The sequence below is a fragment of the Doryrhamphus excisus genome, chromosome 14, assembly GCF_030265055.1.
Source record: "Doryrhamphus excisus isolate RoL2022-K1 chromosome 14, RoL_Dexc_1.0, whole genome shotgun sequence".
Classification (NCBI taxonomy): Eukaryota; Metazoa; Chordata; class Actinopteri; order Syngnathiformes; family Syngnathidae; genus Doryrhamphus; species Doryrhamphus excisus.
The window spans coordinates 8,107,884-8,135,612 of NC_080479.1; the positions used below are offsets into that span (position 1 = coordinate 8,107,884).

General features: G+C 48.3%; 5 protein-coding genes across 13 annotated transcripts; 3 read left to right on the forward strand and 2 right to left on the reverse strand.

Annotated features, from left to right (window-relative positions):
* The first annotated feature begins 68 nt into the window (after positions 1-68).
* Positions 69-6,828, forward strand: si:ch211-232m10.6 (uncharacterized protein LOC572203 homolog). The gene is made up of 7 exons (XM_058047172.1): positions 69-362; positions 1,402-2,252; positions 4,396-4,590; positions 4,673-4,732; positions 4,808-4,966; positions 5,050-5,161; positions 5,236-6,828. Exons 2-7 carry the CDS (start codon positions 2,057-2,059, stop codon positions 5,729-5,731), a joined length of 1,218 nt encoding a protein of 405 aa, XP_057903155.1. The 5' UTR covers positions 69-362; positions 1,402-2,056; the 3' UTR covers positions 5,732-6,828.
* Positions 6,829-7,280: 452 nt separating this feature from the next.
* LOC131101812 (recoverin-like) lies at positions 7,281-10,359 on the reverse strand. Its single transcript, XM_058047180.1, has 4 exons — positions 10,209-10,359; positions 9,629-10,116; positions 8,050-8,161; positions 7,281-7,776 (listed from the first exon to the last, which is right to left on the reverse strand). The coding sequence occupies exons 2-4, from the start codon at positions 10,007-10,009 to the stop codon at positions 7,691-7,693; spliced, it is 579 nt and encodes a 192-aa protein (XP_057903163.1). The 5' UTR covers positions 10,010-10,116; positions 10,209-10,359; the 3' UTR covers positions 7,281-7,690.
* Positions 7,355-15,675, forward strand: LOC131101811 (coiled-coil domain-containing protein 106-like). Of its 7 annotated transcripts, none has more exons than XM_058047177.1 (7): positions 7,355-13,497; positions 14,079-14,129; positions 14,232-14,423; positions 14,495-14,641; positions 14,704-14,904; positions 14,969-15,129; positions 15,255-15,675. In XM_058047177.1, the coding sequence occupies exons 1-7, from the start codon at positions 13,458-13,460 to the stop codon at positions 15,408-15,410; spliced, it is 948 nt and encodes a 315-aa protein (XP_057903160.1). In that variant the 5' UTR covers positions 7,355-13,457; the 3' UTR covers positions 15,411-15,675. The 7 variants fall into 7 exon arrangements, with proteins under 7 accessions (XP_057903160.1, XP_057903158.1, XP_057903159.1 ...); XM_058047175.1 differs by having other exon boundaries at positions 7,355-10,343; positions 14,007-14,129; XM_058047176.1 differs by having other exon boundaries at positions 7,356-13,497; positions 14,007-14,129.
* LOC131101814 (transmembrane protein 238-like) lies at positions 12,327-13,242 on the reverse strand. 2 transcript variants are annotated; one of them, XM_058047182.1, is made up of 3 exons: positions 13,109-13,212; positions 12,707-12,881; positions 12,327-12,632 (listed from the first exon to the last, which is right to left on the reverse strand). In XM_058047182.1, the coding sequence occupies exons 2-3, from the start codon at positions 12,855-12,857 to the stop codon at positions 12,469-12,471; spliced, it is 315 nt and encodes a 104-aa protein (XP_057903165.1). In that variant the 5' UTR covers positions 12,858-12,881; positions 13,109-13,212; the 3' UTR covers positions 12,327-12,468. The 2 variants fall into 2 exon arrangements, with proteins under 2 accessions (XP_057903165.1, XP_057903164.1); XM_058047181.1 differs by having other exon boundaries at positions 12,332-12,632; positions 13,113-13,242.
* Positions 15,676-16,418: 743 nt separating the features above from the next.
* Positions 16,419-26,355, forward strand: LOC131102102 (CCR4-NOT transcription complex subunit 3-like). 2 transcript variants are annotated; one of them, XM_058047593.1, is made up of 19 exons: positions 16,419-16,601; positions 17,063-17,143; positions 18,639-18,706; positions 18,924-18,998; positions 19,093-19,182; positions 19,456-19,584; positions 19,674-19,769; positions 21,020-21,148; positions 21,729-21,819; positions 21,897-22,030; positions 22,200-22,256; positions 22,362-23,232; positions 23,306-23,411; positions 23,485-23,629; positions 23,811-23,907; positions 24,020-24,218; positions 24,450-24,582; positions 25,079-25,204; positions 25,289-26,355. In XM_058047593.1, exons 2-19 carry the CDS (start codon positions 17,119-17,121, stop codon positions 25,385-25,387), a joined length of 2,670 nt encoding a protein of 889 aa, XP_057903576.1. In that variant the 5' UTR covers positions 16,419-16,601; positions 17,063-17,118; the 3' UTR covers positions 25,388-26,355. The 2 variants fall into 2 exon arrangements, with proteins under 2 accessions (XP_057903576.1, XP_057903575.1); XM_058047592.1 differs by lacking the exons at positions 16,419-16,601; positions 17,063-17,143 and adding an exon at positions 17,672-18,191.
* The last annotated feature ends 1,374 nt before the right edge of the window (positions 26,356-27,729 follow it).

Below are 27,729 nucleotides of genomic sequence, written 5' to 3' on the forward strand. Positions count from 1 at the left end.
CCACCCGACGTGGTCCAAAGAGACAAGATATCCTCCGGCGTTCCTAAAGCCTCCAGATGTCAGTCAAACGTGTCAAAGGCGCCAGCCCGTCCTCTACAGCCTGATTGAAGATGCGAGTCGGCGCCATGAGAGCGACTGGTCCTGCCTTAATCGACATAGGAGCACAGGTCAGGGGTCAGGCATGTGTGAGGAAGAGGACGGGCGTGGTCCGGGAGCGAAGGGGTTTCCGGAAAGTGACAGATGGGACTTGTGAGGATTAGAAGCCAAGCCTGGTGCGTTTGTGATGCAAGGACAAAGACGACGGAGCGAAGGTGGAAGACATCATCGCCCGGATTGAAGACCACTGTCCACCGCTCCCTCAGGTGAGTCCATCTTATTTTATTTTCCCGCTCTCAATGCATGTCAAGGTGAACGTCCATGTGTCCTACCTGACTGGACATGGGACATGATGATGACTCTTCCATGACGGATGTTTTTTAATGCTAAATGAAAAGTGTTTCATTTAAAGAATGAAGATGATCTTCTATCATGGAGTTGAACGTTCATGCTTTTTTTTTTACACAGCAGAGTCAAAGTCTTAGAATGCAAATGTTTTTGTTTGCAGTCAGCACATGCTAGCTGCTTGGGGAACATTATTGTTAGCGTTCTAATACGGTCAAAAATAACAATGCTCTTCTATTAACCTACATCGCCAACTAGTGGTCTGGCATGCACATTAGGGGTGGGGTGCAGGGGGGGGGGGTCGAATGGGGTACATCTGACTTTTTGCTCTGAAACATTCGGTATGGTACAAGCTGGTTCTATGCATGCCGCACTTCAGCCAATAAGGAACTTGACTTGGAATAAAATCATCAGGCATACTTTTCAAACTGTTCTATAATTATCATTAAAAAAATTATAATTTTTATGTGTAAATACTGCAGTTTTAGAATTAGAATTTTACAAAGGATTATTGCAGTTTTACAAGATGAAAGTTGGAATACTGTCAATCAGTCAAACTTTATTTGTAGAGCATTTTTCATATATAAAATGTAGCACAAAGTGTTAAAAACAACAAGACACACACACACACACACACATTCACACACACACACACACACACACACACACACACACACACAAGATGCCTGAGTACAGAGGAACCAGGTCAGGAAGCGTTGCCATCTGCGCTGGGGGCTGCCCACCGCCCGGGCCAGAATGCCGCAACTCAGGGGCCCACGGCGCTGCGGTGGGGCACCGCCCCAGAGCCCCCACCCACCCCAGCCGGTGAGCCCCACGAGAAGAGACACCCCAGCCCCCAGTGCAGAGGGCCCCCACTGAGGAAACACTGTGAAGAAACACTGTGAAGTCCCTGGTCACATGACTTGAGTGTGACCTGTAATGCAGATGTTTGTGCTCCAGGTTCAGGTGGCGGTCCACACAGAGACAGTCGGTCTCATCCACCAAACCCGGTGAGATTAAAGCGGATTACAAGCCCCTGAGGTGGCCTTGAGACTCAATCCGCCGCGGAGGAAACGCAGGAGCAGGCGGATCTTGTCCTGATTAATTGCGGCGAGCGGAGGATAAGACTTAGACGTTTATCTTCATCCCTGGGAAGACACGGCGGGCACAGATGCGAGCATCAGGATGGGATAGATTGGGCATTCCATCAGGCCGGAATGTGCTGGAAGACCCGAGCGAAGCCGGGCCGCGTTCTTCCCGCTCCAACCTCTGGCCTGCACATCTGGATCTCTGAGTGATTAAATCTTCATCTTCATCCACGCCGCCGACCCTTGACCTTCGCTCATTCACTGTTCTCCCTCTGCGAGCCACGCCCCCTTCTCTCCATCGTTCCACACGTCCGCTTTTTAGTTCCCCTTTGAACTTCGCTTCACTTCTGAAACCTCCCTAATCCCCTTTCCTCGCTCCTCTCCTTGCCCGCATGTGGGCCATGTCATCAACACGTCTCTCCCCCCGTCGCTCTGATTCGTGTTAGCACGAAGCCCACCGCCCACGCCAACCCCGCCACCGCCGCCACCCTGATTCCTCTGAGCCTCGACCAGGACCGCCTTCCGCCATGTTGGAGCACATGTCCAGACGCAACCGCTCTCTGCTGTCGCTGTCGCTGACATCGCTGGCGCTCACCCTGTCCGTGTCGGCCTTCTGCACGTCCTACTGGTGCGAGGGGACCCACAAGGTGGTCAAGCCGCTCTGCCTGTCCCCCGTCAAGATGAAGAACTGCGGCCAGAACAACAGCCAGCCCTACACCACAGGTGAGAGACGCCGCCCCCTGCTGGACAGGAGCGACAACCTGACGCTCCAAAAGGGTCACTCGTGTGCGGACCGCGGCGGCAAACAAAGACCACGGACAAGTTGTCCTCCGATTACACAGATTCAACACTTGATTCCCATAATCCAGCTTTGTTGCTAATCTCACAACTCTCTGCTATCTGGACTTTCCCAGTCTTATCTTTGCTAATCCTATTTCTTTACATGTGCTGCACGGTCCTCCTACAGCTGGGGGGTGTCCTGTCCCCCTGAGGGTCCCCCTGCCACCCACACTCCCCACCCCATCTATCCATCTCATCCATCCACCATTTATCCGAGATCAGGTTGTGGGGAAGCCCAGATTTCGACGCTCCCCAACCATTTCATCCAGGTCTTCCCAACGGATTCCATGGCCTTCCCAGGCCAGTTTATTTCATTTGAACATGCATCAGATTACAATTGAACGCATCACATAATCAGTTCACAGTTCCACATGTCCGAAAGGAGTAGGAAGAAGCTCAGCTATCTGGTACTTTTACATCAGTAACTGTTACATTTGTTCACTTCCTGCTTTCCGAATATAGTTTTTATTCATTACTTTATGCATTCATCTATCCATCTCATCCATCCACCGTTTATTCGAGATCAGGTTGTGGGGAAGCCCAGATTTCGACGCTTCCCGACCATTTCATCCAGGTCTTCCCAACGGATTCCATGGCCTTCCCAGGCCAGTTTATTTCATTTGAACATGCATCAGATTACAATTGAATGCATCACATAATCAGTTCACAGTTCCACATGTCCGAAAGGAGTAGGAAGAAGCAAAGCTTATTAAATCCTACCCCTCCATCTGGTACTTTTACAATCAGTAACTGTTACATTTGTTCACTTCCTGCTCTCCGAATATATTTTTTTATCCATTACTTTATGCATTCATCTATCCATCTCATCCATCCACCGTTTATCCGAGATCAGGTTGTGGGGAAGCCCAGATTTTGACTCTCCCCGACCATTTCATCCAGGTCTTCCCAACGGATTCCATGTTGAGAGACATAGTTTCTCCAACATATCCTAGGTCTTTCCCAAGGCCTGCGATGGGTCGGTTGCGCCCTGAACTGGACACTTCACCAGGGATGCAATCTCACCAGATCCCCTTAACCTTAGTACCTCCCCTTAAAGCATTGGAGCTGTGGTTCTACTCCAGGTCTCTACCCTGACAGAGCTTCTCACATTATCTCTAAGGGAGAGCCCACCCACAAAATTCAGGTCACCACCCAAAGTTCATGACCAGACGTGAGGGTAGGAACGTCAATTGACCAAAGATCGGTTCGGTATTAGTTACATATATAATAATGGTTTGATTTCATTTGAACATGCATCAGATTACAATTGAGTGCATCCCATAATCAGTTCCCAGTTCCACATGTCCAAAAGGAGTAGGAAGAAGCAAAGCTTATTAAATCCTACCCCTCCATCTGGTACTTTTACAATCAGTAACTGTTACATTTGTTCACTTCCTGCTTTCCATAATACAGTTTAAGGTTTTTTTTTGTTTGTTTTTTTAATAATGCACCTCGTACCAAAGTACGAGGTGATATGACCATCCAATGACATAATGGTTACCATAGTAACTGTCACTATGGAATGGATTGGGTAAGGAAATCAAACAATGCACAACGATGAGCCAATTCAAGAAACAATACAAGCAGTTGATGTTTGCTAAATACAAGGATGAAGAGTCTTGAACCAGTCATGATGTGCTATATATATCACTATATTGACACTTAACTATGGTAACCATTATGTCATTGGATGCTCATATCAGCTTGTACTTCGGTACGAGGTGCATTATCCAAAAAAAAAAAAAAAAAAAAAAAACTTAAACTGTATTATGGAAAGCAGGAAGTGAACAAATGTAACAGTTACTGATTGTAAAAGTACCAGATGGAGGGGTAGGATTTAATAAGCTTTGCTTCTTCCTACTCCTTTTTGGACACTGATTATGGGATGCACTCAATTGTAATCTGATGCATGTTCAAATGAAATAAAACCATTACCATGACCATTACCATTACCATTACTAACTTTGAACTGTGGCAGCCTTCAAGTGTCCTCCGTCCCAAACGCTAACCCTCCATGTTCTCTCAGAGGCCCCCACGCCGGACCCCAAGAACCCGCCGTCCAACGTGACGCTGACGCCCATGCAAAAGGAGGAGCTGGCCATCCTCAGGAGGAAGCAGCTGGCCAACGCCGTCCACTACATCTGGGAGACGGGGGAGGACAAGTACATGCTGCGCTACTTCCACACTGGCTTCTGGCTGTCCTGTGAGAAGCACAACGAAGGTGAGGGATGGCGTTTGTCTCCCTGGCAGTCCTGCTGTGATGTCACATGACGCGTCGGTTGTGATGCCGTGTCGTCTCTCAGGTGAGGACCAGGAAGAGAAGTGTCGCAGCTTCATCGAGCTGACGCCGGGAGAGACTCAAGGTCAGTGGTCCCGTCCAACAGGCAGGGGATGCTCCTCACCGTGTTGACGTCCTTCTGCTGTGACTCCGCTTGTAGGCGTCCTGTGGCTGTCCGTCATCAGCGAGTTCATGTACATCGGCCTGCTGGCCATGGGCTTCCTGCTCATGTGGGTGGAGGCCATCTGCCTGTGTGCCAAGAGGGAGATGAACGCCCTCAAGATCAACGCCTTCGCCGCCATGTGCACCGTGCTGTCAGGTGACCACCACGTCCACAAGCCAGACCACGTCAACCGCCGAGTCCGCTGAGGGCTTTAACCCCTCGACGGTGTGTGTTTGCAGGCATGATGGGCATGGTGGCCCACATGATGTACACCACCGTCTTTCAGATGACCGTCAGCATCGGCCCCAAAGACTGGAGACCTCAGACGTGGGACTACAGCTGGTCCTTTGCGTAAGTCCGCTTCGCTCAAAAAATGTTCCAATCAGTCCACCGCCGGTGACTGCACTCCCGCTGCTCCTCCCTAGCATGGCGTGGCTGTCGTTCAGCTGCTGCATGGCGGCCGCCGTGGCCACGCTCAACTCCTACACCAAGACCATCATTGAGATGAAGCACCGCGCCCGCTTGCGGCTGGAGGAGGCCCGCGCCGCCGCCTGCGCCCCCTCCTACGAGGAGGTGGTGCGAGCCGGTGGCGGCGTCTACTCCGTCAGCCAGCTGATCCAGCTGGGCCAGCAGGGGGCGCTCATGGACCCCCTGTGGCCAAGGGGGGTGGGTCCGGCTGTTGGACCGCTGGCTTGCGGGGCGGGAGGGGCGCTCCTCGTCGGTGGTGGAGGGATTGGAGTCGCAGGAATGGGAGCCGTTGGAGTGGGGCCAGGGGGACCCTTAGGGGGGCGACCTCTGGGGGACCCTCGCGGCGTGGTTGTGGTGGAAGGATGTTGCATCGATGACTGTGAGGACTGCGAGCGGGAGCTCGACGAAATGGACTACGCCCTACGGGAGGAGAGAGAGGACTCGCTTTGCTAACGCTTCTCCGGAGTGCTGCCACCTTCTGGCTTGGAGGGGTACTGCGTCTCTTGCAGGCTAGTAGCAAACATGGTTGCTGCTTTGCTGCAAACATGCTAGCTAGCTGATTTGTAGCAACCAAGCTATCGGCAAACAAGCAAGCCACTTTGTAGCAAAGCGGCTAGCTTCTTTGGAGCAAAATGTTATCTAGCTTCTTTGTTGCTAGAAATGAGCAAGCCGGTTAATAGCAAAAAAGCTTGCTGCTTTGTCACAAACACTAGCTAGCGGCTTGTGAACAATCTGGTAGCAAACTAGCTAGCCGCTTCATAGCGCTTTATACCACTTTATATAAAATTTGTAGCACACAAGCTCGCTGCTATGTAGCTAACATGCTAGCTAGCTGCTTAGGAGCGAACATACTAGGAGCAAAAAAGCTTAGCTGCTAGCATAACACCTTGCCGCTTTGTAGCTAATATGCTAGCTGGTGCGTTTGAGTGACATGACCACATGAGTTGTCAGGTTTTTGGGGTATGTTTAGGATTTCTGATCCACTTCTGTTGTTTGGACGTTTTTTTCTGGCAGTGGATTGAATTATTCTGTGGCGCTCCTGCTGTGTGATGTCACCCATTTGTGGACTTTCTTTAAATGCGGTGTGGTAGAAAGTGACTTTTTAAGCTGCATTCAAGGGCTGTGGTGTGGTCGCGCTACTGTACATAGAACTCATCCATACGTACATGCTTGTGTATGTTTTATAAAATATATCAGGGATTAAAGCGCAGGAAGACAAAGAATAAAACATATTTTCTTTCTAAAGAGCAAACACGCAATATTCTCTTGTATAACTTGAGGATTTGTCCAAGTTGAAGGGTTTTAATGAAAGAATGGAAGCTTTGGACCTGAGACAGATGCTCTCCACAAGCTTATGGGAATAATCTGCACACAGCCCGTGATTGACAGATAAACAAGGTCGCCGTGCGCTATGTTGCCACTAATTACAAGGGGGAGGTGGAATTATACAAGTCTTTACGTAACAAGACAGGAAGGGTTAACGTGTTCCACCAGCAGGTGAAACCAGGAAATAAGACGAAATGAATCCATCTGGTGGGAGGGAGGGGAGTGGGGGGGTCAAAGGTGGAGGAACAAAGAAGAAACGCAAACCTGTCTGTCTACACTTTCAAATCCTCTTAAAATGTCAAGACTTCACTCAGACGTCACGCGGTTGGACTCGGGTCACCTCATTAGGTACACCGGCTCATCGAGAGATATAGGACGGTAATCGTAGGAATGGAATATTTTCATAGTTACAGCATAGAAAACCTGTTTACTGCCTTTTAATTTTCTCTTAACATTCCTAGAGCCCTCTAGACATGAAATAACACCCCTATAGTTACCTTTACACTCCTTTTACCCAATGTCTGCCAAGTAATAGAAAATAAGCTGTTATTTTTTTTAAGTAATCCTAAAATGTGCTGCAGGCCGATATGGTCCACAAGTGGCCTCCAGGTCCAGGCCCCCCCATAATTGGACACCCCTGGTTTAGGGTGATGTAATGAATTATTTATGCAGAATCTTCCTTTAAGACAGCCTTTATTGACAATATGGTATTGACTGAGTGGACCGAAATGGGGATGGGGAGGGGTCATGGGTCACCGGGGAGGGGGGGGGGCAGGTTGTGCAAAATGACAAAACACAGGACGTGAGCAAATAACAACGTTTGGCTGAGAAGACACGACTACACACTTGATGATGCACGCAACCTTGCTAGAGACAAAAGAAAAACAGGAAGTGGAACTACACGCACGATTGTTGCCGTGCCGCGCTGCGGTGAGACGTGACGCGCGAACGCGAGCGAGGGACGCGGCGGGAGTGGATTCTTCGTGAACATCCCAACGCCTACTGAATGTTCACAAGCGCTGAAGGTGCCGTCGGAGGTCAGACGCAGGTCGAGACGGGCGAAGGGGGGCGTGTCTTAGGGCGGGGCTACTGTGGGGGCTGGTACTGGATCAGGCGAAGAGCCTCGTCGTTCTCCAACACCCCCTTGATGAACTCCCCCTCCGCCACGCGCTCTGCAAGCACAACAAGTCACTTTTAATCATTCAGGGGGGGAGCCTCTTGCAGTGCCGCTTAGATCCTGAGGGGGGCAGCAGTGAGCGGAACACCAATGTAAACACAGCATCATTCCTGGCTAACGCTAGCACGGCTAGCATCAATACTGGCTGATTTGCATTCAAAGTAAAATGCTAGGGAGTATGCCACAGAACAAGTACTACAATAGTACTAGAAAAATACTACAAGTTGACTACGTTAGAAGCAAAGCTGTGATTGTTGTCATCTCTCACCGGTATCTCCCTTGTCAAAGAACTTCCACAGTTTGTCTGCCCTCTTCTCAGCGGTGTTCTCATCAGAAGGCAGTTTGGACAATTCATCCTTGGGAATTAGCTTGAAAATAGCCTGCAAGTACAAGCAGACGTCAATGTACTACACTACTACTAGGAGTGGTAGTAATACAAGCATGTAACACTGTCCTACTACTAGTAGGACCAAAATGCTAGTAGTAGCAGTAATAAAAGCCCAGAACACAGTAGTAGTCGTAAAAGAAGTAATCATAGAAGTATCACAGTAATACTATTAAACACATAATAACGCTAGTAGTAGTATTCCCAGAACACGCTTCTTACTGCTACTTCTACAAGGAAGTCCACAAGACAGTAATAATATAGAAAAACTAATAATAGTAGTAGTAGAAGCACAGAACATAGTAATACTCATAGAAGACGTAATGGAAGTAGTAGTAGCAGTAAAAGCCCAGACCGTGGTACTACTAATAGAAGAAGTAATAGTAAAAAGAAGCACAGAACACAGTATTACTAGTAAGACGTAATAGTAGTAGTAATGTAAGCGCAGATTTTTTTACTATTGGTAGAAAAAGTACTCGTACTAAAAGATCACAACACAGTACTACTGATATAGAAGTAATAGTAGCACAGAACATTGTACTACTAGTGGAAATAGTAGTAGTAGTAGCACAGTACTAGTCTTAGAAGAATATTACAAGTAGAAGAACTAATAGTAATAATAAAGTAATATACAGTAACCACAGAAGACAGCAGTAATAGTAGTTTTAGTAGTACTAATAGTAGTGAAAGTAATAGTAGTAGTGCTGCAGTACTGTGGTAGTACTGCTGCTAAGGAGCTTTTCCGTGTGTCTTTCTTGGGAAAATGAAAATGAAAGTGCAGCGGAACGATGACCCGATGTTATAAGCCTTAGAGTAAAAAAGCCCCGGGGGGGATTAAGAGATGAGCCCCCCCCCCGGCGGCGCTTCAGGCTCTCCAGGCTTTGTTCTGTGATTACATCAGCCTCCATCCCCTAAAATGCAGGGCGGGGTCTATAAATAGCAATCATTTACTGCTAATGAAGCCGGCAGCACTTTCATTTAATGACTTCGGCTTTTGAGTCCGCTCGCTCAAAGTTTTGACACGGAAACACACAAAGTCGGGAAAAAGGGTGTCCAAAGTGCAGCTCGGGGGAGGCGTTTGGGACCCTGCAGCTCATTTTTAGATCATCTTAAGTAGATGCTGATAACATAAAACTAACTTTTTTCTTTAAATAAGTCCCATTTATTATCGATTGGGACGGCTTTTAGCCTTTTACAATGAAATATCGAAATTCGGTAACCGTCACGTAAGCGTTGAATGTGCTAATTAGGAAATGTGACAGTCCTGCATTGACCTGCAAAGCCCCGCTGGCTTACCACTCAGCTTAACGTGTTTATCAGCACCAATTAAAGTCTAATCCCGTCTCTGCCGGGAGGCTTTCCATCACTTTAATGCAATTCTCCTCCCTCTCCATCGTGTCCCCACGGAGACACCGACCCATCCCAAATGTGGCCAGCTAGCACGTAGCGACACCGAGCTCACCGAGCAAATCTCCTTGACCTCCGACTTGGTGATGTAGCCGTTCTTGTCGACGTCAAAGAGCGAGAAGGCCCACTCCAGCTTCCTGGTGGTCTTCCCGGTGGAGGTCATGTGCAGGGCGATGATGTACTCTTTGAAGTCCAGCGTGCCGTCGTCGTTGGTGTCGAAGGAGCGGAAGACGTGCTGGGCGTACGTGTTGGCGTCGCTCTCCGGGAAGAACTTGGTGTAGATGGTCTGGAACTCCTCCTTGCTGATCCGTCCGGTGGGACACTGCCTCTTGAAGTTCTCGTACCACTGGGCAATCTCCTGCTCGGAGAACTTGGTGTTGAGCTTCAGGTCCTCCAGGATCTCCTTGGACACGGCGCTGCTTTTGGAGTTGCCCATGACTGCTGGTGCTCACCACGACAAAGACGACCTGACGTATAACCTTCTTGGCCAGATGTTGGACTCTTCTAGAAGAACGCTCCTGGTGTGGGCCTTCAGCTCAGCCCCTGAAAGAAAGAAAGCTCGTTAGACCAACAAGGAATTAAAGTAGAAGACAGAAGCCCTACAAACATCTCATCTGCTGTCAGGGAATTCCTACCAGTTTGAGAGCAGCAGATCCGTGCGGGAGCAGCGTGAATGTCTCGTCTGTCGGCAGGGCAGGAAATCAGCCTCCACCTGCAGGATAAGTCAATTAAACCTTGTCACTCTGAGGCGGAGCCACGGGAGCGCCCACGTGAGGAAGGCCCGCACACACACACACACACACACACACTCTGTATTGTTTATCATGTCTCCCTGTTATCGCCAACATTAAAACCCAAAGGTGTCTTTTACTTCATCAGAACCGCATATTGGACTCCCATGGGTTTAGCACATATGAAGTCATGAAAAAAACAACCAGACACTGGACAAGACCTCATTTACCCCCAACTCTAACCCCCCCAGCCCTAACCCCAGGGCTTGGGTTAGGGCTAGGGCTAAAGGAGGGGTAAATGAGGTCTTGTCCAGTGTGGATAAAAGAACGGTAAGTAGCTCAAGAACGGTAAGTCCTATCGAGATGAAACCAACGTCTACCCGTGCCCCCCCCTCCCCATAAGTGACCGTGAGAAATTGTTTGGGACCACCCCCGACTTTCTAACCCTAACCCTAACATGATACCCTAATGGATGAATGGATAAACAGTCCTGATGTCTTTTCTGTGTGTTCTAAAAATATAAACCAGATAAAACGAGGCCGCTAATTGATGGACTTAATAGGATGCACCTACACCTTCCTACGTAGCCCGCTATGAAAACACCACCAGGAAGCTCCAGCAACGATGCCGTTGATATTGTTGCCGATCCGATACTGAGTAAAATTAAGATCCGATACTGTTACTTTTTAGCTTCCGTTGCTCGTGAACAATGGTGAGAGGGTTCTCGAATCTAATCTAATTGAATCTAATGGGCCTATCAATTACCTGCAATTGGTAATTGTAGGCTAGGAACCTAAACGTTCAATTTTAGTACATCGGTGGTACTTAAAGTTGAGTTCTTTTCAAATCAGAACTATAATGTCCAAGACGGGCTGCACAGCCGTCTAGTGCGCGAGACCCGAGTTCAATCCACCCTCGGCCATCTCTGTGTGGAGTTTGCATGTTCTCCCCGTGCATGCGTGGGTTTTCTCCAGGTACTCCGGTTTCCTCCCACATTCCAAAAACATGCTAGGTTAATTGGCCACTCCAAATTGTCCATAGGTATGAATGTGAGTGTGAATGGTTGTTTGTCTATATGTGCCCTGTGATTGGCTGGCCACCAGTCCAGGGTGTACCCCGCCTCTCGCCCGAAGACACCTGGGATAGGCTCCAGCACCCCCCGTGAGAATAAGCGGTAGAAAATGAATGAATGAATGTCCAAGACGGTAATGTTACGTCTGATGATAGATGCTTCCCTGTCACATGACATGACAGTATTACGGGATGTACATGGAGTGGCATTGGGAGAAGGGGGCGCTGTAATCTGCTGTAAAAATACATCTGATGGAGTGATGCAACGCCCTTTGACCGTCCTGCAGGCAAAGACTTAGCCGTCTAAATCCGGCAGGTGATAGCAAGTAGCTTAACATGGCGGCTGGCTGTTGATCAACGCCATCTGCACTCCACGGCCCCGCTGTGGAGAACTTCCTGCCTGGTGCATGATGGGAAACTTGATGTTCGAAAAAGCTCTCCATTATTACCTTCAGCCTGCTTTGAGACTTCTCAGAAAGTGAATCCTCATTGGTGAGGTGGTAATAAAAACACAGATAAAGGGAGCGAGGCCGCCAAGGTGGCGAGCTGAGGCGGCCTAAAGAGGATTTGGCAGCGGAACAAAGCCAAAGAAGCAAATGGAAAATCTCCTGCCCCCCTTGGGGAGGAGTGTTGTCACATCTCCAAGTCCAGATTTCAAGGAAGCTATTTTTGGAGGCGCAGTGTTCAATCTAATTGGCATCAAGTCAGACCACATCAAGTCTCATCAAGATCCACGCATAACATGCCAACATCAACGTGATCTTCACCACCACCCAATCAGATCCACTACCAGTACTCATACAGTATGTTCTTTCGTTAAGTTGTAGTAGCGACTGGCGATTAGCATGTTGACAGTGAGTGAATAGTTGTCTATATGTGCCCAGCGATTGGCTGGTCTCTGGTCGAAAGTCAGCTGGGATACACCCCCGTGACCCGAGTGACAGATGTTTATATAAAAGCTTTTATTGAAATAGAGCATGAGCGTGACATTATATCATAATAAAAAACAAGAGAGAGTGTTGGAGCAGAAATGCTTGTGACCATCTTTAACGAGGGCGCTGACGGAAGCGGACATCAGGCCCGCCCTCCTCCCTCAGCGGGGGCTTCTGTAGGTGAGGATCTTGCGGCTGAGGTTGCGTGCCAGGCGGTCCACGGCGCCGTTGATGTATCCCAGCTCCTTTTTGGACGTCAGGCCCTCCATGTTTCCACTGTACCACAGCACCCACCCCCACAGCGACATCAGCACCAGCAACGCGCCTGCAGACACGCACACACACACACGTTAGCATCACAGGTGCATGAAGACGGCTCCGTCAGACAAGACAACACACCAGTATAGACTAGCAGGTCTCCAAAATCTCGGCCTTTGACTTCCAGAGGGGCAAAGACGCCCAGCAGCAGGGCGCCGCCCCCCAGGACATCCATAAAGATGGCGAAGGCCAGAGCCACCTTGCAGTGGGACAGACCTCCACATAGTCCCATGGTGACAGCGGGGTGGGGAGTGCCCTAAAAAACATTCACTTGAATGATATAAAGTCATAGTATGTCATACAAACCATGAAATTATATGCAGTTAACACAACAAAAATAATTTAATATACATTAAATATAAGTTCATACTCTAAAACATAAAATCACTACATGATTAAATAATGTATACATTGCTGCTTAAGCACATTCCAGAAACTAAAGTTTGTCTATAAAAAGGCGTTTCTGCGCTAACAGCGACTTACTTACTATCTTTGTTCAAGCCACGACAACGAGTCTTTTCTTCCCTCTTTTCTTCCCACTTCCGTATTTGTCTTCCGCGCTCACCTGCGTCCCGCCCACATGTCACGTATTTCCGGTGTTTCAAACCCAACCCGGGTGGCCTCCGCGTGCCAATCAGCAAACAAGCTAGTTGCAATTCTGCCATTTCCGGTAAGGCGCCGGCGCCGTGTTGCGCATGCGCAGGCAGGCGAGCACCTGTGTGCGGTCATCTTATAATCAGGTAATGGTGCAACCTTCGCCAGGCTGTATTACGAGAGTATAAACGTCCGCACAGGGCAACTTTAATTTGCGTTATTAGTCGTCTTTCGCGCAATGAATCCAGCAAGCGGCACAGATGAGTCAAGCACGCCAGGTAACGACAACGACACCTTAATAGCGGACCTTCAATCTGCTGCTTGGATGAAAAGGATCCATTAGCAATGATTCATTAGCAATAATGCTTCTCCTTTCCTAGTGGTGACACGTTTACTGAATCTTTGTTACTTTGTGGGCCTTTAATGACTCGTTCATCTGCGTTATGACTCATGTACTGATTTAGTAGTTGCTGCTGGGGTGGGCGAAGATATCCAATAATGTCCATATTGTCATTTTTCGGTGAGTAATGAATCAGTACTCGATATTTTCCATTTGTCTTATGTTTATTTTCACTAATATCTGTGTTTTTTGTTGTTGTTGTGTCGGTCAAGTATGTTAGTATATTTCATTGTATGATGAAGTTCTTGGAAACTTGTTTATTCCGTACTGGCATCATACATAATGGTGTTCAGTTGTACAAGCACAATAATAAACATATTGTTAAGGAGATACTGTCAATCATAAGTCGGCATTATGAGACAAGTAGATTCTCTTTCTTTGTGTCAGCACATTACACACCTCCTAGAGGAGGAGGAGGTTTGTACCTGGAGTCCTACGAGGTGTCTTTCCCTCTGGCAGAGAGCATGGAGAGGCCCAGCTCCTACCACCACGGCCAACACGTGATGGACGGTACGCCTGTCATCGTGTTGATAGAGGGTTTATTACTGCTGCAGTACTGATGGACCACTGTATTCAACGTTGTTTTCTGATGTTTGCAAACATTCTTCGCAGAGCCCGCCATGCAGGAGCCCCCCCCATCGCAGTACAGCCCCTTCATCCTGGTCTCCAACCTGCGGGCGCACCTCTTTGTAGCGCTGGAGAAGAACGCCTGGTTACAGAAGCGCATCGAGGAGCTGGAGGAGGAGCGCAACTTCCTGCGCTGCCAGCTGGACCGCTTCATCGTCAGCATGCGGGGTCACGATGGTGAGGTGGGGGGTGCCAGGGTGGTGTGATGACCAGCATGTCCCTGGTGGTCATGCCTCATTCATTCTCAGAGTGGTGTGGAGATGCCCAGCGTGGTGTGAAGGTCCAACCTACCAGCCCTCCTACTTCGCCCTCACCCATGACCACCAGGTCTGGAATGACCCTAAAACGCCTGCAGGGGTCGAGCTCTCGCACCCGCCATGGAGGCGGCGTCCCTGGTGAGGATAGAAAAAAATGTGTATGGTATTTCACGTGAGCGTCTCACCTTCTCTGGCTGCAGTCAAGCAGGAGTTCCACCTGGAAGAGGACAACTACTACTCTGACCAGGAGTTCCTGGAGGAGGAGGAGGAAGAAGAAGATGAAGAGAACGACTCCTCGGTGGAAGCAGGGTCAAAGAAGAAGAGCAGAGGTCGCATGGGGGAGCCCAGGATGAAGATGAGGAGGATCTTTCGCATCACTCACGGGAGGGAGAGGCAGCGAGGTGAGTCTTGTGATCAATGGACGCCTTACCACAACAGCTTCCTCCACATCTGCCGTTTCCCCAGTCAAGGACCCAGACGGGGTTCTGATCCGCTACAAGAAGATCCTCACCACCTACCAGCGTGTGAGGAGCATGTCCAGAGCATTCCAGATCCACGGAGTGGACCGGAACACCATGGCGTCCACGTCCCCCATCGCTGAGGTCCTGCTGGTGGCGCCAGAGAAGGTCAGGCCTGCTTTTCTTGGCTTGGGAAGAAACACTCACACTAATGTTATCTTGTTCATGTTCCTGTCATGATAGCAGGATATATGCTAGCGTTTATGTTCTTGGTGTTTGATTCTGTCGCACAGATGGAAGAAGTGGGCGAGTTTGAGGCGTCCAAGGAGAAGCTGCTGGACTACGCCAGACGCTGCTACAAGATCATGGATGAGCAGACACACGCTAAAGTCCAGACCCTGAAGAAGACTCACAAGCTGCTGCCCATCTCCTATCGTTTCAGAAACTGAGCTGGACATGTCAAGTTTCTGACTGAATGCTGCATGCTGGGTTTTCTTACATTTTGAGTCAAAATTGCAGCCATAGCAACAAAACGGCGCTTCCTGTTTTCAGAGGAAGTTGCTTTATTTTTACATTTTACAAATATAATTTTATTTTATGCCATAATTTGGTATTTTTCAGTTGTCTAACTTCATTTGTTGAGGATTGTACAATATTTTGATTTGTAACAAATATAAATATGTTGTATTTAAGTTGATCTGTTGAAATATTAAAATTCATGCACAAAGGCGAGTGTTTTCTTTGGTTATGTTGAGCATGCTGATAACAATAGACTGTAGCGCCCTCCAGTGGGCAAAAAAACGTAGAACACAACTATTGTAAATACCGTACAGCAGAGGCTTGGAAAAGTACTTCTACAATATTGTTAAAATGAGCACAAGATGTCTCCTAGATTGATACACAGATAGTTCATCGATCAATGCAGCTACCTTATCTTGTTCGTGAGTTAGATTTCTGGTACCAATTGATACTCTCTCACTCCAACAGTTATCCCTCACACGTTTTTCTATGTTACATTTGTAATGTTTAGTGATTGTTTGTCTTTTTTTTCGAGCAAAAAAAGTGACTAAACATTACAAATGTAATGACCGGTAATAACATGATTTTGCCATTGGTTGCATTACGATTGGACGTTTGAAATATTACGTGAAATATTACGTGTTATATGAAGTGTTTAGAATTTTAATTTTGTGTACAAAAAAATAAAATTTACAGTACAGTAATATAAAAACACAGAATCCGATGTTGGACTTTATCTCCCACAATGCATTGCGGCGTTCGGAGGGAAAGTAACTAGTAAAATAACATTCCATTTAACCTTTGATCTTGACAAACTGTCCAATCGGGGCTGGAGTTGAGCTGGAAGTTGTAAAACCTGGCCTTCGTAAATGACAGCCCTTTCTAACCAATAGACAAACAAGAGAGCCCTAGCACGACCAATAAGAAGCTAAATAGGCGGGACTTCTGTCCAGCAGGGCATCCGAGGAGGAGGTGTTCCTGGTAGCCATCTTGGATGTGCGGGCTGATTGTTTAGCGAGAAGAACTGACAGTTTTGGGAGAAATAGTCTTTTCACTTCGTCGTTGAGGATTTGTTGGAGTGAGAAGACCGAGGAAGAGAACCGTAACCCGGACACATCCAGGTAAATAGCTTACAAACCCATTATTGTTCATTTATGTCCCTCCTCTCTCTGCTTTGCAAATTGTGTCCAACATCCAATAGCGACGCTGCTGGAAACTGCAGCTTCCTCACTGACATTAGTGTCCTCTCTGGTTTCCTCATGGAAGAAATGCTAGTTGCGTATAAACTGGCTGGAGCGGGAACTTTGTTTTGGTGAGCTGCTCCTATCCTCACTCACCGCTCATAAGCATATACCTTACCTGCAGCTACTTCTCATGCTGCAGCACGGCTCGCTTTGTTGCATCTAACTTTGGCTGGCTTTCTGTCATTTCAAGTGCAAAAAGTGACAGCTTGGCCAAGCCAGCACCCGTGTGCTTGCCGAGTGAAAGTGAAAGGTGGAAGAGAGTGAACTCGTTGCCCTAAAAAAAAAACAAATCAGCAAACTCCATCTGATTGACTACTTATCATTTCTTTCAACTGTAGTGAAAGAAGGTATGAAGACATCATCTTAGTCAACATCTTAGTCATCAGTGGCTGGCATGGCTGATAAAAGGAAACTACAAGGTGAGCCATTGTGTGTCCCCGCACCACTACATTATTGTGTGTCCCCGCACCACTACAAATATTGTGTGTCCCCGCACCACTACATTATTGTGTGTCCCCGCACCACTACAAATATTGTGTGTCCCCGCACCACTACAAATATTGTGTGTCCCCGCACCACTACAAATATTGTTGACGCATCAAGGTCGCCACTAACAATAAAACTAAAAATAATTTCTTCTTTCTCTATGTGGTGGTTTGGTGGGGATGGGGGGGGGGGGGGGGGGGGGGTCTGTGGCGCACTGACATCATATTTGCATAGTTGCAATAGTTACAGAATAGAAAAATCGATTACAACCTTCTATATATGGGTTTCAACACTATTAGAGCCTTCTTGACATGGAATAGCAACCCTATAGTCATGTTTACATTCATATTACGCAGTATAGTTGACATAATAATATAAAATTTAGACTCGCACGTTAGCATTGACAGCATACATCCCGAGAGATGGATGGCTATTGTCTCATCAGTGTAACATAACTGACACCTGACCAGTGTATAATGCTACTGTAATGCCGCAGTTTGTGGTTAAGGAGAGACCCACGGTGCACTCCAATCGTTCTGCTAACAAGCAGAGAACACTTATGCAGTGAACATTTGCATGGGATCTGCTGTCAGCCATAACTCATGCCAGTCATTTGCACTCTCCACACTGCTAACTATGCTAACACTCAGCGAAGCTCAGTCAACTCTCGCCAGCTGACGTCACAGGCGTTGCAGGAGACAAAAAGCGAGTAAAAAATCCATGAAAATCATGACAAAATGTCTAAAACTAACGATTATGTCACTTCTTTTTATTTCACAAACAAGACGGAGCCGCCTGTTAGTACCGTGAGATGGGGGAGGGGCCCACAGTGCCGACCACTGCTCTTTGAGAAGAGTGATGTGTGCTTTTACATTTTTTACACGTTTAGGTCTTTGATCATGTTTTTCGTCAAGCTTTATGATTATACACTTTGTCGGGCAGTCCTTGAAAGCACCACAGTTGTGAGACGCAAAAGCGAAAGTAAGTCACTCTTTTGAGAGCCTCTTTGTCTTGTCTTTAAATGTCTCTTTGCTAGATTGTCGTTTTGTGAAAAGCGTTATCTGGAGGGATCCCTCTTGCTACATCATCTTAGTCTCTGGTGCGTTAACACAGACGGTCCCATCATGATGTGTTCATGAGCGAGGGCGAACCGGTAGCGTCAAATCTGTTTTTGGGCCGCTACAAAAAATGAATGTATGGGAAACACTCTTAGTGTATTATTTACACGCCAGGAAGACTTTGATCTAAAAATAACCTTCACAGCCGCTCCTCCGCCGTCAAGGTTTTTCAAGGTTGTTTGCTCGGCATACTCCAAACCCTTGTGTGCGTTGTCGCTCCGCTCGCTTGTGGTGAGCTGGCAAGGTGAAGGTGTTGCCGTGTATCTCACGTGTGCCCGCGTCATCTCCTCGTGCTCTTGTCCTCGTCCAGGTGAAATAGATCGATGTCTGAAGAAAGTAGCGGAAGGAGTGGAACAGTTTGAAGACATTTGGCAAAAGGTATGAAACTTTCATCAGCTTCAAGTATTAAAAAAAAATGACAACACTTCCTGTTTATCTAACCACTAAGCGCTATAAATGACTGTGTTGTTGTATTACGGCCATGATGAGTTTGTGTGTGTGTGTATATATGCTCTAAAAGGTGGTCTTAGAAAATGTGTAGACTGAGCATGTTGCGTCGTTTACAAGAGTTTGACCCGTTTGGTCGTGTGTGCAGCTTCACAATGCAGCCAACGCCAATCAGAAGGAGAAGTATGAAGCCGACCTCAAGAAGGAGATTAAAAAGCTGCAGGTGAGTTCCGGGCAAGACGGTAAAGTTCTAGTTTACCTTTCATAACGACCCGCCCCCCCCCCCCCCCCCCCCCCAACCCCTTCATCTGCCTCAGCGTCTTCGAGATCAGATCAAGACGTGGGTGGCGTCCAATGAGATCAAAGACAAACGGCAGCTGGTGGAGAACCGTAAACTCATAGAAACTGTGAGTGGGAACCTTCATCTCTTCTTAGAGTGATGGAAATCATCCGACATGCTTTTGTTTATGTCATTAGCAACATTTGATGTGCACGCATCATCTGCTCTAACCTTGCTGTGATGTTTTGTCACATTTAATCCATAAAGGAAAAGAAAACAAAGCTGTGTAGGGTCCATTTTAGGACATTGAACGTGTCGCTGACACACGTGTCACCACGGCTTCTTATGCATCACTCATCCTTGTTGCCGTTTGTCTGCATGTTGGCGCGGTGCCCACCAGCAAATGGAGCGTTTCAAGATTGTGGAAAGAGAGACCAAGACCAAAGCGTACTCCAAAGAGGGTCTTGGTCTGGCCCAGAAGGTGGACCCGGCGCAGAGGGAGAAGGAGGAGGTCGGCACGTGGTTAACGGTCAGCCTTTGGTTCAGTCACTCATCTTATCGGATGGCTCAGACGCTCGCTCCAACCATTGAGTTCACCTTCATCCCGTCCTCCCGCAGAACACGATAGACACGCTGAACATGCAGGTGGACCAGTTTGAGAGCGAGGTGGAGTCACTCTCCGTCCAGACGAGAAAGAAGAAAGGAGACAAGGAGGTCAGTCTCCTCCCCCATCCAAGTGTTGTTTCATTTATCATCCACAAGGACGTCCCAAAGTGTGTCCTTTCTGTGGCTTCAAGAGTGGAGTTCAGATTTTCCCCTAAGTCTGCATCACCAGAGCCATTTGGGTAAAAACCCGCCTCGAGGCATGGCCCAGTTACCGGTTTCACACGGTTTTTCCATCAGAGGCGAACAGCTGTTTGCTAGTTGTTGTTGTCCAACAGAAGCTGTAGTAGATCTACATTTGATCAATTTTACCGAAGATTTGTCACATCAACCCGGGTAGATGTTCGGACTGCGGACTAAATCGCAGAGCGGTTCTATTCACGCTCATTGCAGTGCGAGTACTGGCGATCAACGATTTTGTTTCATAACACGCCTCATACATAGAAGAGGTCCGTGTTGACAAGTTAGTGACATGGTCGCTACATGTAGCAACTATGCTAAATATCATGCATCCGTTCAGTAATTAAATACCAGCCATCAACAAAGGTGGTGGATCTACCGTAACCCCGTGCAATGCATGTCTGAAAGCTGGGGGAAAAAAACCCTCCACAATGCAACCGTTATGTATTATAACAGTGGTTTATTTGGGCTCTTTTCCTGGGCTCTTCAGTCCACAAAAGTTGTCTTCTTCATGCCGACTTCTCTCTTCACGGTGTTGATGAATGTGGCGCTGATGTTTAATGAATGAAGCCGTCTGAACATATGTTCATTTATTTAACCGAAGCACTCTGCAGCCTCGCACGGCGCTCAGTCAGCATTAAACGCACACAGAGTTGCCGTGAAACTGACATGTACGTGGAACACGGCAGCGATTGCTGCCATTTTTAAATTGCATCTCTTGAGTCCACGTGAAACTTAATGTTAACTCAGTGGACACCTTGATTAATGAATGAAATATTGATCAAATATTGGAGTGGTTTGATGTATGATCCATTAAGCCGTAAAGTTCTTGTAGCATGTAACACAACCTCTTTGTTTTATGTGCTGCTGTTTAAACTTTTAACATGCTTTTACGTTGATTTCACGCTCTCCTGTTAATAATTGACATTGTGTATAAATGTCTAATCTTAAACATATGGTTCCGAGGGGTTGCTCCGTTCCACGTGACCAATAGCTGCACCATGCAGTCGTTACATTGACTTTATTTCACACTAATCAACATCAAGTTTTCCTTTTACTTCTTTTAAACTCTTCCTCATGTCCACCCTGGTTCCGCCGGTTCTGGTTGTCGGCCTCCGCAGAAGCAGGACCGGATCGAGGAGTTGAAGAAGTTCATCGAGAAGCATCGGCACCACATCCGGATGCTGGAGACCATACTGAGGATGCTGGACAACGACTCTGTGCCGGTGGACGCCATCAGGAAGATCAAGGTTGGTTCGCTGTGGGCCCGTTTGGACCCAACGTGTGTCTCAAATGGAATCCACGTGGTCCTCTGGTTACCAACGACTTCCATGGTGAGACTGTGATGGAAGTTTTAGTGTTGTGACTTTGAACTACAGTAAGTTATACCTAAATTAACTTTTAAGTCACTTCATCTGTACATAGAACACAAGAAAGACGTACAAAAAGGAGAACCTCCTTTTCTCCCAGATCTTTTTGTAACAGTGCACAGAATCCATGACCTCTCTAGCGTTCACTAGCATCCAATAATCCTTTGTCAGTGTAGTTATTGGGACCAAAAGATAATAACAACTATGTTGTTGTAGCCTGGTTAATATGTAGGTCACATTGTGTAAATGTGTTGGCGCTTTTTGGAGTTTTTTTCAGAAGGCTTAGTCTCTTTTTAGCTGTCTTTGTCTTTAGACAGAAAAGAGAAAGGTGTGTGTTCATGTCTCGCATAAGGATTGTGGAATCAAATCAAAGCTTAAGGATGCATGTGTGCCAGTTGCAGCACAGCATGAAGTTGGTGTCACACATTTTGCAGTATCCACATCTTCTTTCCTCTACCAGGACGACGTGGAGTACTACCTGGACTCGTCACAGGATCCAGACTTTGAGGAGAACGAATTTCTGTATGACGACCTTGACCTGGAGGATATCCGTAAGTCGACGCTCCATGTTGTCCGTGTAGCTCACAAGACATTCCCACCTCTGATGTGTCGCTCTGTCCCTTTTCAGCACCGTCACTGGTCGCCACATCCCCGCCGGGACACTCGCAATTGGAGGATGAGATTTTTCAGAACTCCAGCAGCACGCCCACCTCCACCACCTCGTCCTCACCTATTCCTCCCTCGCCCGCCACTTGCACAACGGTGAGGAGACACTTTTTGTAGATCTTGCATTGTAGAAAAGGAAATAGGCTCCTTCTTTTCCATAGGTGTGTGGGAAAACTAACAAAGGATTATAATAGTAATAATAATTATCATTATCTTTATCATTATCATTATCTTGACAAGCCAATATTGTTGTTGATTCCTTCAGGAGAACTCGGAAGACGACAAAAAGCGAGGACGCTCAACTGACAGTGAAGTTAGTCAGGTGGGTTCTTCTGTCCCATAAAGTTTTCATGACTGGTTGGCCAATCAGGGTGGAGCACCACCCAGGACACACCCACCAATGAATGTCGTCTCCTTCACCTTTCAGTCCCCCGTGAAAAACGGCAACCCCTCTTTGTCGTCATGCTCTTCATCCTCATCGTCGTCCTCCTCCTCATCTGTCTCGGGACTGACCTCGTCCTTGTTGGTCTCCATGGCGACCATTGCCAGTGGAGGCAGCATGACAGCCGGCAGCTATAGTAACGCCACCCAGCAGCAGTCGCAGGTGGCGCATCAACAGGCCAAAACCCCCATTAGCTCCTCCCCATTGGCGCCCGCCGCCAATCCTGGCAGCTCAATCAACAGCTACCCCGCCCCTTCCGCCTCGTCTCCTCCCAACAGCAACACAATGGGGTTCTTCATGTCCAACTCGCAGCCTCCGCCACCCTCGCGGCCCACTCCCCCTTCCAATAGCCTCGGACTGGGCCTGAGTCTGTCCTTGACGAAAGGCACCGTCTCCGGTTCCACCAGCCCCATGTCCACGGGCCTCGGCCTGTCGGGGATGCCGGCGTCCCTGAGCACCATGGCAAGCCTTCTGTCCAACTCCACCCCGGCACCTTACGCTCAGGCAGCCGCATCGGGCGCCGTGGGCTCCAGCCTGCTGGGCTCGCTAAGTGGCATCAGCGCGCTAAGCAGCAGCAGCGTGGGGGGTTCTGTTGGTGCCGGAAGCATCACAGTCGGTGGGCCGACATCCTCCACAAGTAGTCTGCTGGGTTCGGCGTCGGGCTCAGGGATTCTGGGTTTGGTTTCCAGCCAGTCTGGGGTTCAGGGGTCCTCATTGGTGGCACAGAGCTCGGCAGGTTTAACACCAGTGGGCAACGTGGGTGTCATCGGGAGCAACGGGGGCAGCTCAGGACCTGTTGGCAGCGCCGGACTTTCTATCAGACCCCCCAGCCAACAGAAGCAGAACGGAACCAGCAGTGAGTGTCAACGTTGGCCTGTTTGAATGAACATATGTGACGAGGAATAATCAAATGCTTTGTCTTACTGCAGGCTACAGCTCTGTGGTAGCAGACAGCACGACAGACTCCTCCCCCAACAGCACCAGCCAATCACAAAGCTGCCAAACTTTGTCTTTGACCTCAACAACCAACCAGCTGTGAGTGTGACACACATTCATGTTCGGCTGTTATCGCCTGCTCAGACTCACCCTCTCATGCTTGGATCCCCAGTAAGGACACTGGTCCCAGTTTACTGGGCTCCTTGACCTTGTCGTCCAGCTCGCTGTCTCCAGCATCCTACAGCGAGGCCAAGATGGTGAACAGCGTTGGCGGTCTGCTCAACGGACCACTGTCCTACTCATCAGACAGCATCAAGGTGAGGGCGTTTTTTTCGAAGACTGGCTAGAATCCACGGTAGACCACCACTGCATCTTTTTGCTTCTATTTTACAAACACGCCTCACTTGGCCGCATTCTTTCGTAAAGCAGCAAGTAAAAAGCTCCAAACATGAAGCTATGACATCACAACCATTGAATCTTCTTGTCTGTCCACATCAGCCCCAGGAGCCCCTCAGCAGCCTGAAGTCCATGGCCGAGCGAGCAGCAATCAGCTCAGGGATGGACGGAGACATGCCTCCTCTGCACCTCCCCACGGGTAACACACACACACACACACACACACAGAAGTCGTTAAATGGAACACAATGTCAACACTCCCACTCGGCCTCCTCTCAGCAACAAACTGTATGATGATGATGTCTCCGCAGATATCTTCCCCAGCACAACGGCCTCGTCGGGCCCTCCCTCAGCCTCGCAGTCCTCCCTGTCCGAGGTCAGCATCCCCCCCTCGCTGGGCGTGTGCCCTCTGGGGCCGGCGCCCCTGTCCAAAGAGCAGCTGTACCAACAAGCCATGGAGGAGTCGGTGTGGACGCACATGCCCCACCCGTCTGACTCCGAGAGGATCAGGTGAGACTCAGCACGTGGTTTGACATTGATGACGTCAATAGGCGGGGATCTCTGGTAGACGTTAAATATGTGAAATATATATGAAGTTATGTCATCACTCTGTACGGTAACATATGACACTCACTTCTCATCTTGTGTTGGAAGCAGTTTAAACCTTAGAGCATGGTGGGTAGCCCACGAGGGAACAATTAACATTTAACATGCTGTTTTTTTTTCCCCTTGTCCAAATAGGCAGTACCTCATGAGGAACCCCTGCCCCACCCTGCCTTTCCACCACCAGATGCCACCGCCTCATTCGGACACCGTGGAGTTCTACCAGCGGCTTTCCACGGAAACCCTTTTCTTTATCTTTTACTACCTGGAGGTGGGTTGAGTCCCAACACTCATATATAATGATAATGATGATGATAGTAAGCGTTAGAGCGATGCACTACTATCAGGAGAACCATATCATAGAGTGGAGGCAGCCACCTGCTGTGGCCCAGTTAGGTGCACTGTATTCGGGCACAGGCTCAGAGCAGTCAGTGTGAAGCTGTCTCTGTCAAGCCTTTTTCACTTTTTTTTGTGTGCTCGATGGGGGTTTGTTTTTTCCTCTCACCACGTAGCATTTGGTACAACTAGCACTCAACATGTCTTCCTCTGAAACGGCTAATGTTTGTTTACAAGTGAGGCCCGGGTTAAAGTTACGACAGGCTGTTAATGTCACAAGCAGGAGGAAAAAAGGAGCGCTTGAGCGCTGTGCTCACCCGCACAGTACGGGTACTCCTGCCTCGCTATCGGATTTCTCAGTATGATGTCCAATTTCCTCATATAGGTAACTCTAGTAAGAATGATGTTTGCATCTAAACGTGTGTCTTCAGGGCACCAAGGCTCAGTACCTGGCGGCCAAAGCCCTGAAGAAGCAGTCATGGAGGTTCCACACCAAGTACATGATGTGGTTCCAGAGGCACGAGGAGCCCAAAACCATAACGGACGAGTTTGAGCAGGTCAGCTTGTCTCATCTGAGCGCACCACAAACTGACTTAAGGGCCCAAAGTGCTAAAATGACCATCTCCTTGTCCCCTCCTCAGGGAACCTACATCTACTTCGACTACGAGAAGTGGGGCCAGCGCAAGAAGGAAGGCTTTACCTTTGAGTACCGCTACCTGGAGGACCGTGACCTCCAGTGACGAGGAGGTGTTCCATCCTCATCTTGGTATTCCTGGATTGGACCTCAGCGTGTCGGCCAAAGGGGACGCTCTGACCCCGCCTCTGTTTGCACCTCCATCCCTTTTTTCTTGTGTACTTCAGTTAAGAAGCCCTGTTCCGCTTTTGCCCCGGAACACCAAAGATTATTGGCTGTCAAAAGCGTGCAGGCCCCGCCCCCTCCTGTTACTAAACAAGCTGCGGCACCAACTCGGGAGGATGAGCTGACTTCCTGTTCTGGTTCTGCTCCAACAAGGGCTCGTCTCACCACCTGTCAAACTGCCTTTACCAGACAGGACTCCTCCTTGGGGCTCCTGTGATGGTCGCCATGGAGACGTCACATTTATTTGTGGCCTGCCAACATGAGAATGTTCTCTGAGCTACCTGAGAAGAATGTACGTCCTCTTGGCCATGAAGACACTTTAAAGGACGTTCCAGCTGAAATGTGCACTTGTGTGCATGACTCCTCCTACTCCTGCCGGCCACACCCCCCCCGAGGCTCAGGGTCCCACTCGGCTCCTCGCCGCACACCGTCCTCTCTGGCGCCAAGTTTGCTTCACGTCTCAGGAAGTGTTTGATGGTCTAATGAGGGAGCTTTTCTTTGTCTCCAGCGTGGCCCTTATCATTTCACTAAAGGCTTTTTTAAGACTACAACATTTATCCTCCAATGTTTGGAGCAGCACCTGGACGAGAGACCATCTTTATATTTTATATTTTCTATTTTGTTAGAGGGTATATTTTTTTGGTTTTTATCTCGGAGCAAACAGAGGAAGCGTTTTCATTCAAGGAGCGCCTGACTGACTTTTGACCATTTGTTGACCTCGGTGTTTGGGCAGGAAGAAGTGGTCGGCGTCTGCCTCTCCTTCCTTTTGGAGCTTTGTTTTTGTTGTCGGGACAGCACGGAGAAGTAAATAATGACATAACCATCAATAAAGGATTGTAAAATATGAATAAAAGAATTACTTTTAACAAAACTGCTTTTGTTTTGTGCTGTCGAAAACAAAACAAAAGCGAATGGGGGCCATGAAGCGCAGTTTCCCTCCATGCCAACAGGGGGCATCATTCACACCAACTGAGTTGACCAGTTAAGCTCATTAGCGCCACTGCCTGGGGATAGCAGAAGAAAAAATGCACATGTTGAAGCCTTTCATGCATGTTCATATTTCTTATGTCTCATGCATCTCAGGCCTCTCATGCGTCCTGGGCCTCATGTCCGTCAAGCCTACCACACCTTCCATGCATCCCATGGTTCTCGCATGCGTCCTGTGCCTCATGTCCGTCAAGCCTACCACACCTTCCATGCATCCCATGGTTCTCGCATGCGTCCTGGGCCTCATGTCCGTCAAGCCTACCACACCTTCCATGCATCCCATGGTTCTCGCATGCGTCCTGTGCCTCATGTCCGTCAAGCCTAGCACACCTTCCATGCATCCCATGGTTCTCGTGCCTTCCATGCATCTCAATTCGTCTCACACCCTCCATGCATCTCAGGCCTCTCATGCCACCCGTGTCTTTCTGACGTCTCTCATACATCTCACACCTCTGTACCTCCGATGCATCCCATGCCTCTCCAGTGGGGCCAGCATGACGTAGCACTCCGGGGAGCCATAAAGCTTTAATGAAGCTTTAGCGTGGCGCTAGCAGGGAAACTCATTAGCGCCGTGTTCCACTTACAAGCACGCTGAACTTAAACACCTTTCATTCTCAACAGCTCATATTTTTTACATGAGGTCTGCTTTTTGTCGCGTGGCGGGGAGGGCGGCGTGGAGTGTTCATGAAATATGGACGCTCTACTTGTGGTCAAGCACGTTTCTGTGTTGCTGACGCCGCCTTTTAGCGCAACTAAACGTACGCTTACGTGGCGACGTTTGAGTTGTTTTCTTTTGTGTTGTTGCGCAACAAAATGGTTGATCTTGTTTGTGTGTTAATGAAGTGAAGAGATGTTCTTCATCATACCTGGGATTCTTTATGGCCTGCATATTTATTTTCTTACATCTTCAGGGATTGTTACACTCACTCCATCTTTCCTCACTCTCACCCTGAGTTAACCATGGGGGGGTCCTATGAGAAATTAGATGCCATATGGTGTTTTGCTGTTTGAAGCAGTCTTCTTGCTCTTGCTTGATTGAGCAACACATCCTCACAGAACCCAACTCCGGTCAGACCGCGCCCCCGTAGTGAAGTCGGACTTAAATGGTTATTTAACGTGCTAGCATTGCTGTTTGTCCACCTTTTCTTCCTGTTTATCCGCAGGTAGACACACTTTGACCTCCGCCAGTGAAGCGTTTCCTGTGTGTGCGTCTTTGTGCGTGTTGGTGACGTGCCC

Bases quoted from the DNA above. Each gene is read 5' to 3' on its own strand.
- si:ch211-232m10.6 (XM_058047172.1), top strand. From the start codon at position 2,057: ATGTTGGAGCACATGTCCAGACGCAACCGCTCTCTGCTGTCGCTGTCG. The intron at 4,591-4,672 runs GTGAGGGATGGC...GTCGTCTCTCAG, and splicing joins CTGTGAGAAGCACAACGAAG to GTGAGGACCAGGAAGAGAAG. The intron at 5,162-5,235 runs GTAAGTCCGCTT...GCTCCTCCCTAG, and splicing joins GACTACAGCTGGTCCTTTGC to CATGGCGTGGCTGTCGTTCA.
- LOC131101811 (XM_058047173.1), top strand. From the start codon at position 13,853: ATGATGAAGTTCTTGGAAACTTGTTTATTCCGTACTGGCATCATACAT. The intron at 14,130-14,231 runs GTACGCCTGTCA...CATTCTTCGCAG, and splicing joins CGGCCAACACGTGATGGACG to AGCCCGCCATGCAGGAGCCC. The intron at 14,424-14,494 runs GTGAGGTGGGGG...ATTCATTCTCAG, and splicing joins CAGCATGCGGGGTCACGATG to AGTGGTGTGGAGATGCCCAG.
- LOC131102102 (XM_058047592.1), top strand. From the start codon at position 17,948: ATGTCTAAAACTAACGATTATGTCACTTCTTTTTATTTCACAAACAAG. The intron at 18,707-18,923 runs GTATGAAACTTT...TCGTGTGTGCAG, and splicing joins TTGAAGACATTTGGCAAAAG to CTTCACAATGCAGCCAACGC. The intron at 23,908-24,019 runs GTAACACACACA...ATGTCTCCGCAG, and splicing joins TCCTCTGCACCTCCCCACGG to ATATCTTCCCCAGCACAACG.
- LOC131101812 (XM_058047180.1), bottom strand. From the start codon at position 10,009: ATGGGCAACTCCAAAAGCAGCGCCGTGTCCAAGGAGATCCTGGAGGAC. The intron at 8,162-9,628 runs GTGAGCTCGGTG...TTGTACTTGCAG, and splicing joins AGGTCAAGGAGATTTGCTCG to GCTATTTTCAAGCTAATTCC. The intron at 7,777-8,049 runs GTGAGAGATGAC...TTGTGCTTGCAG, and splicing joins CTTTGACAAGGGAGATACCG to AGCGCGTGGCGGAGGGGGAG.
- LOC131101814 (XM_058047182.1), bottom strand. From the start codon at position 12,857: ATGGGACTATGTGGAGGTCTGTCCCACTGCAAGGTGGCTCTGGCCTTC. The intron at 12,633-12,706 runs GTGTGTTGTCTT...GCGTGTCTGCAG, and splicing joins AGACCTGCTAGTCTATACTG to GCGCGTTGCTGGTGCTGATG.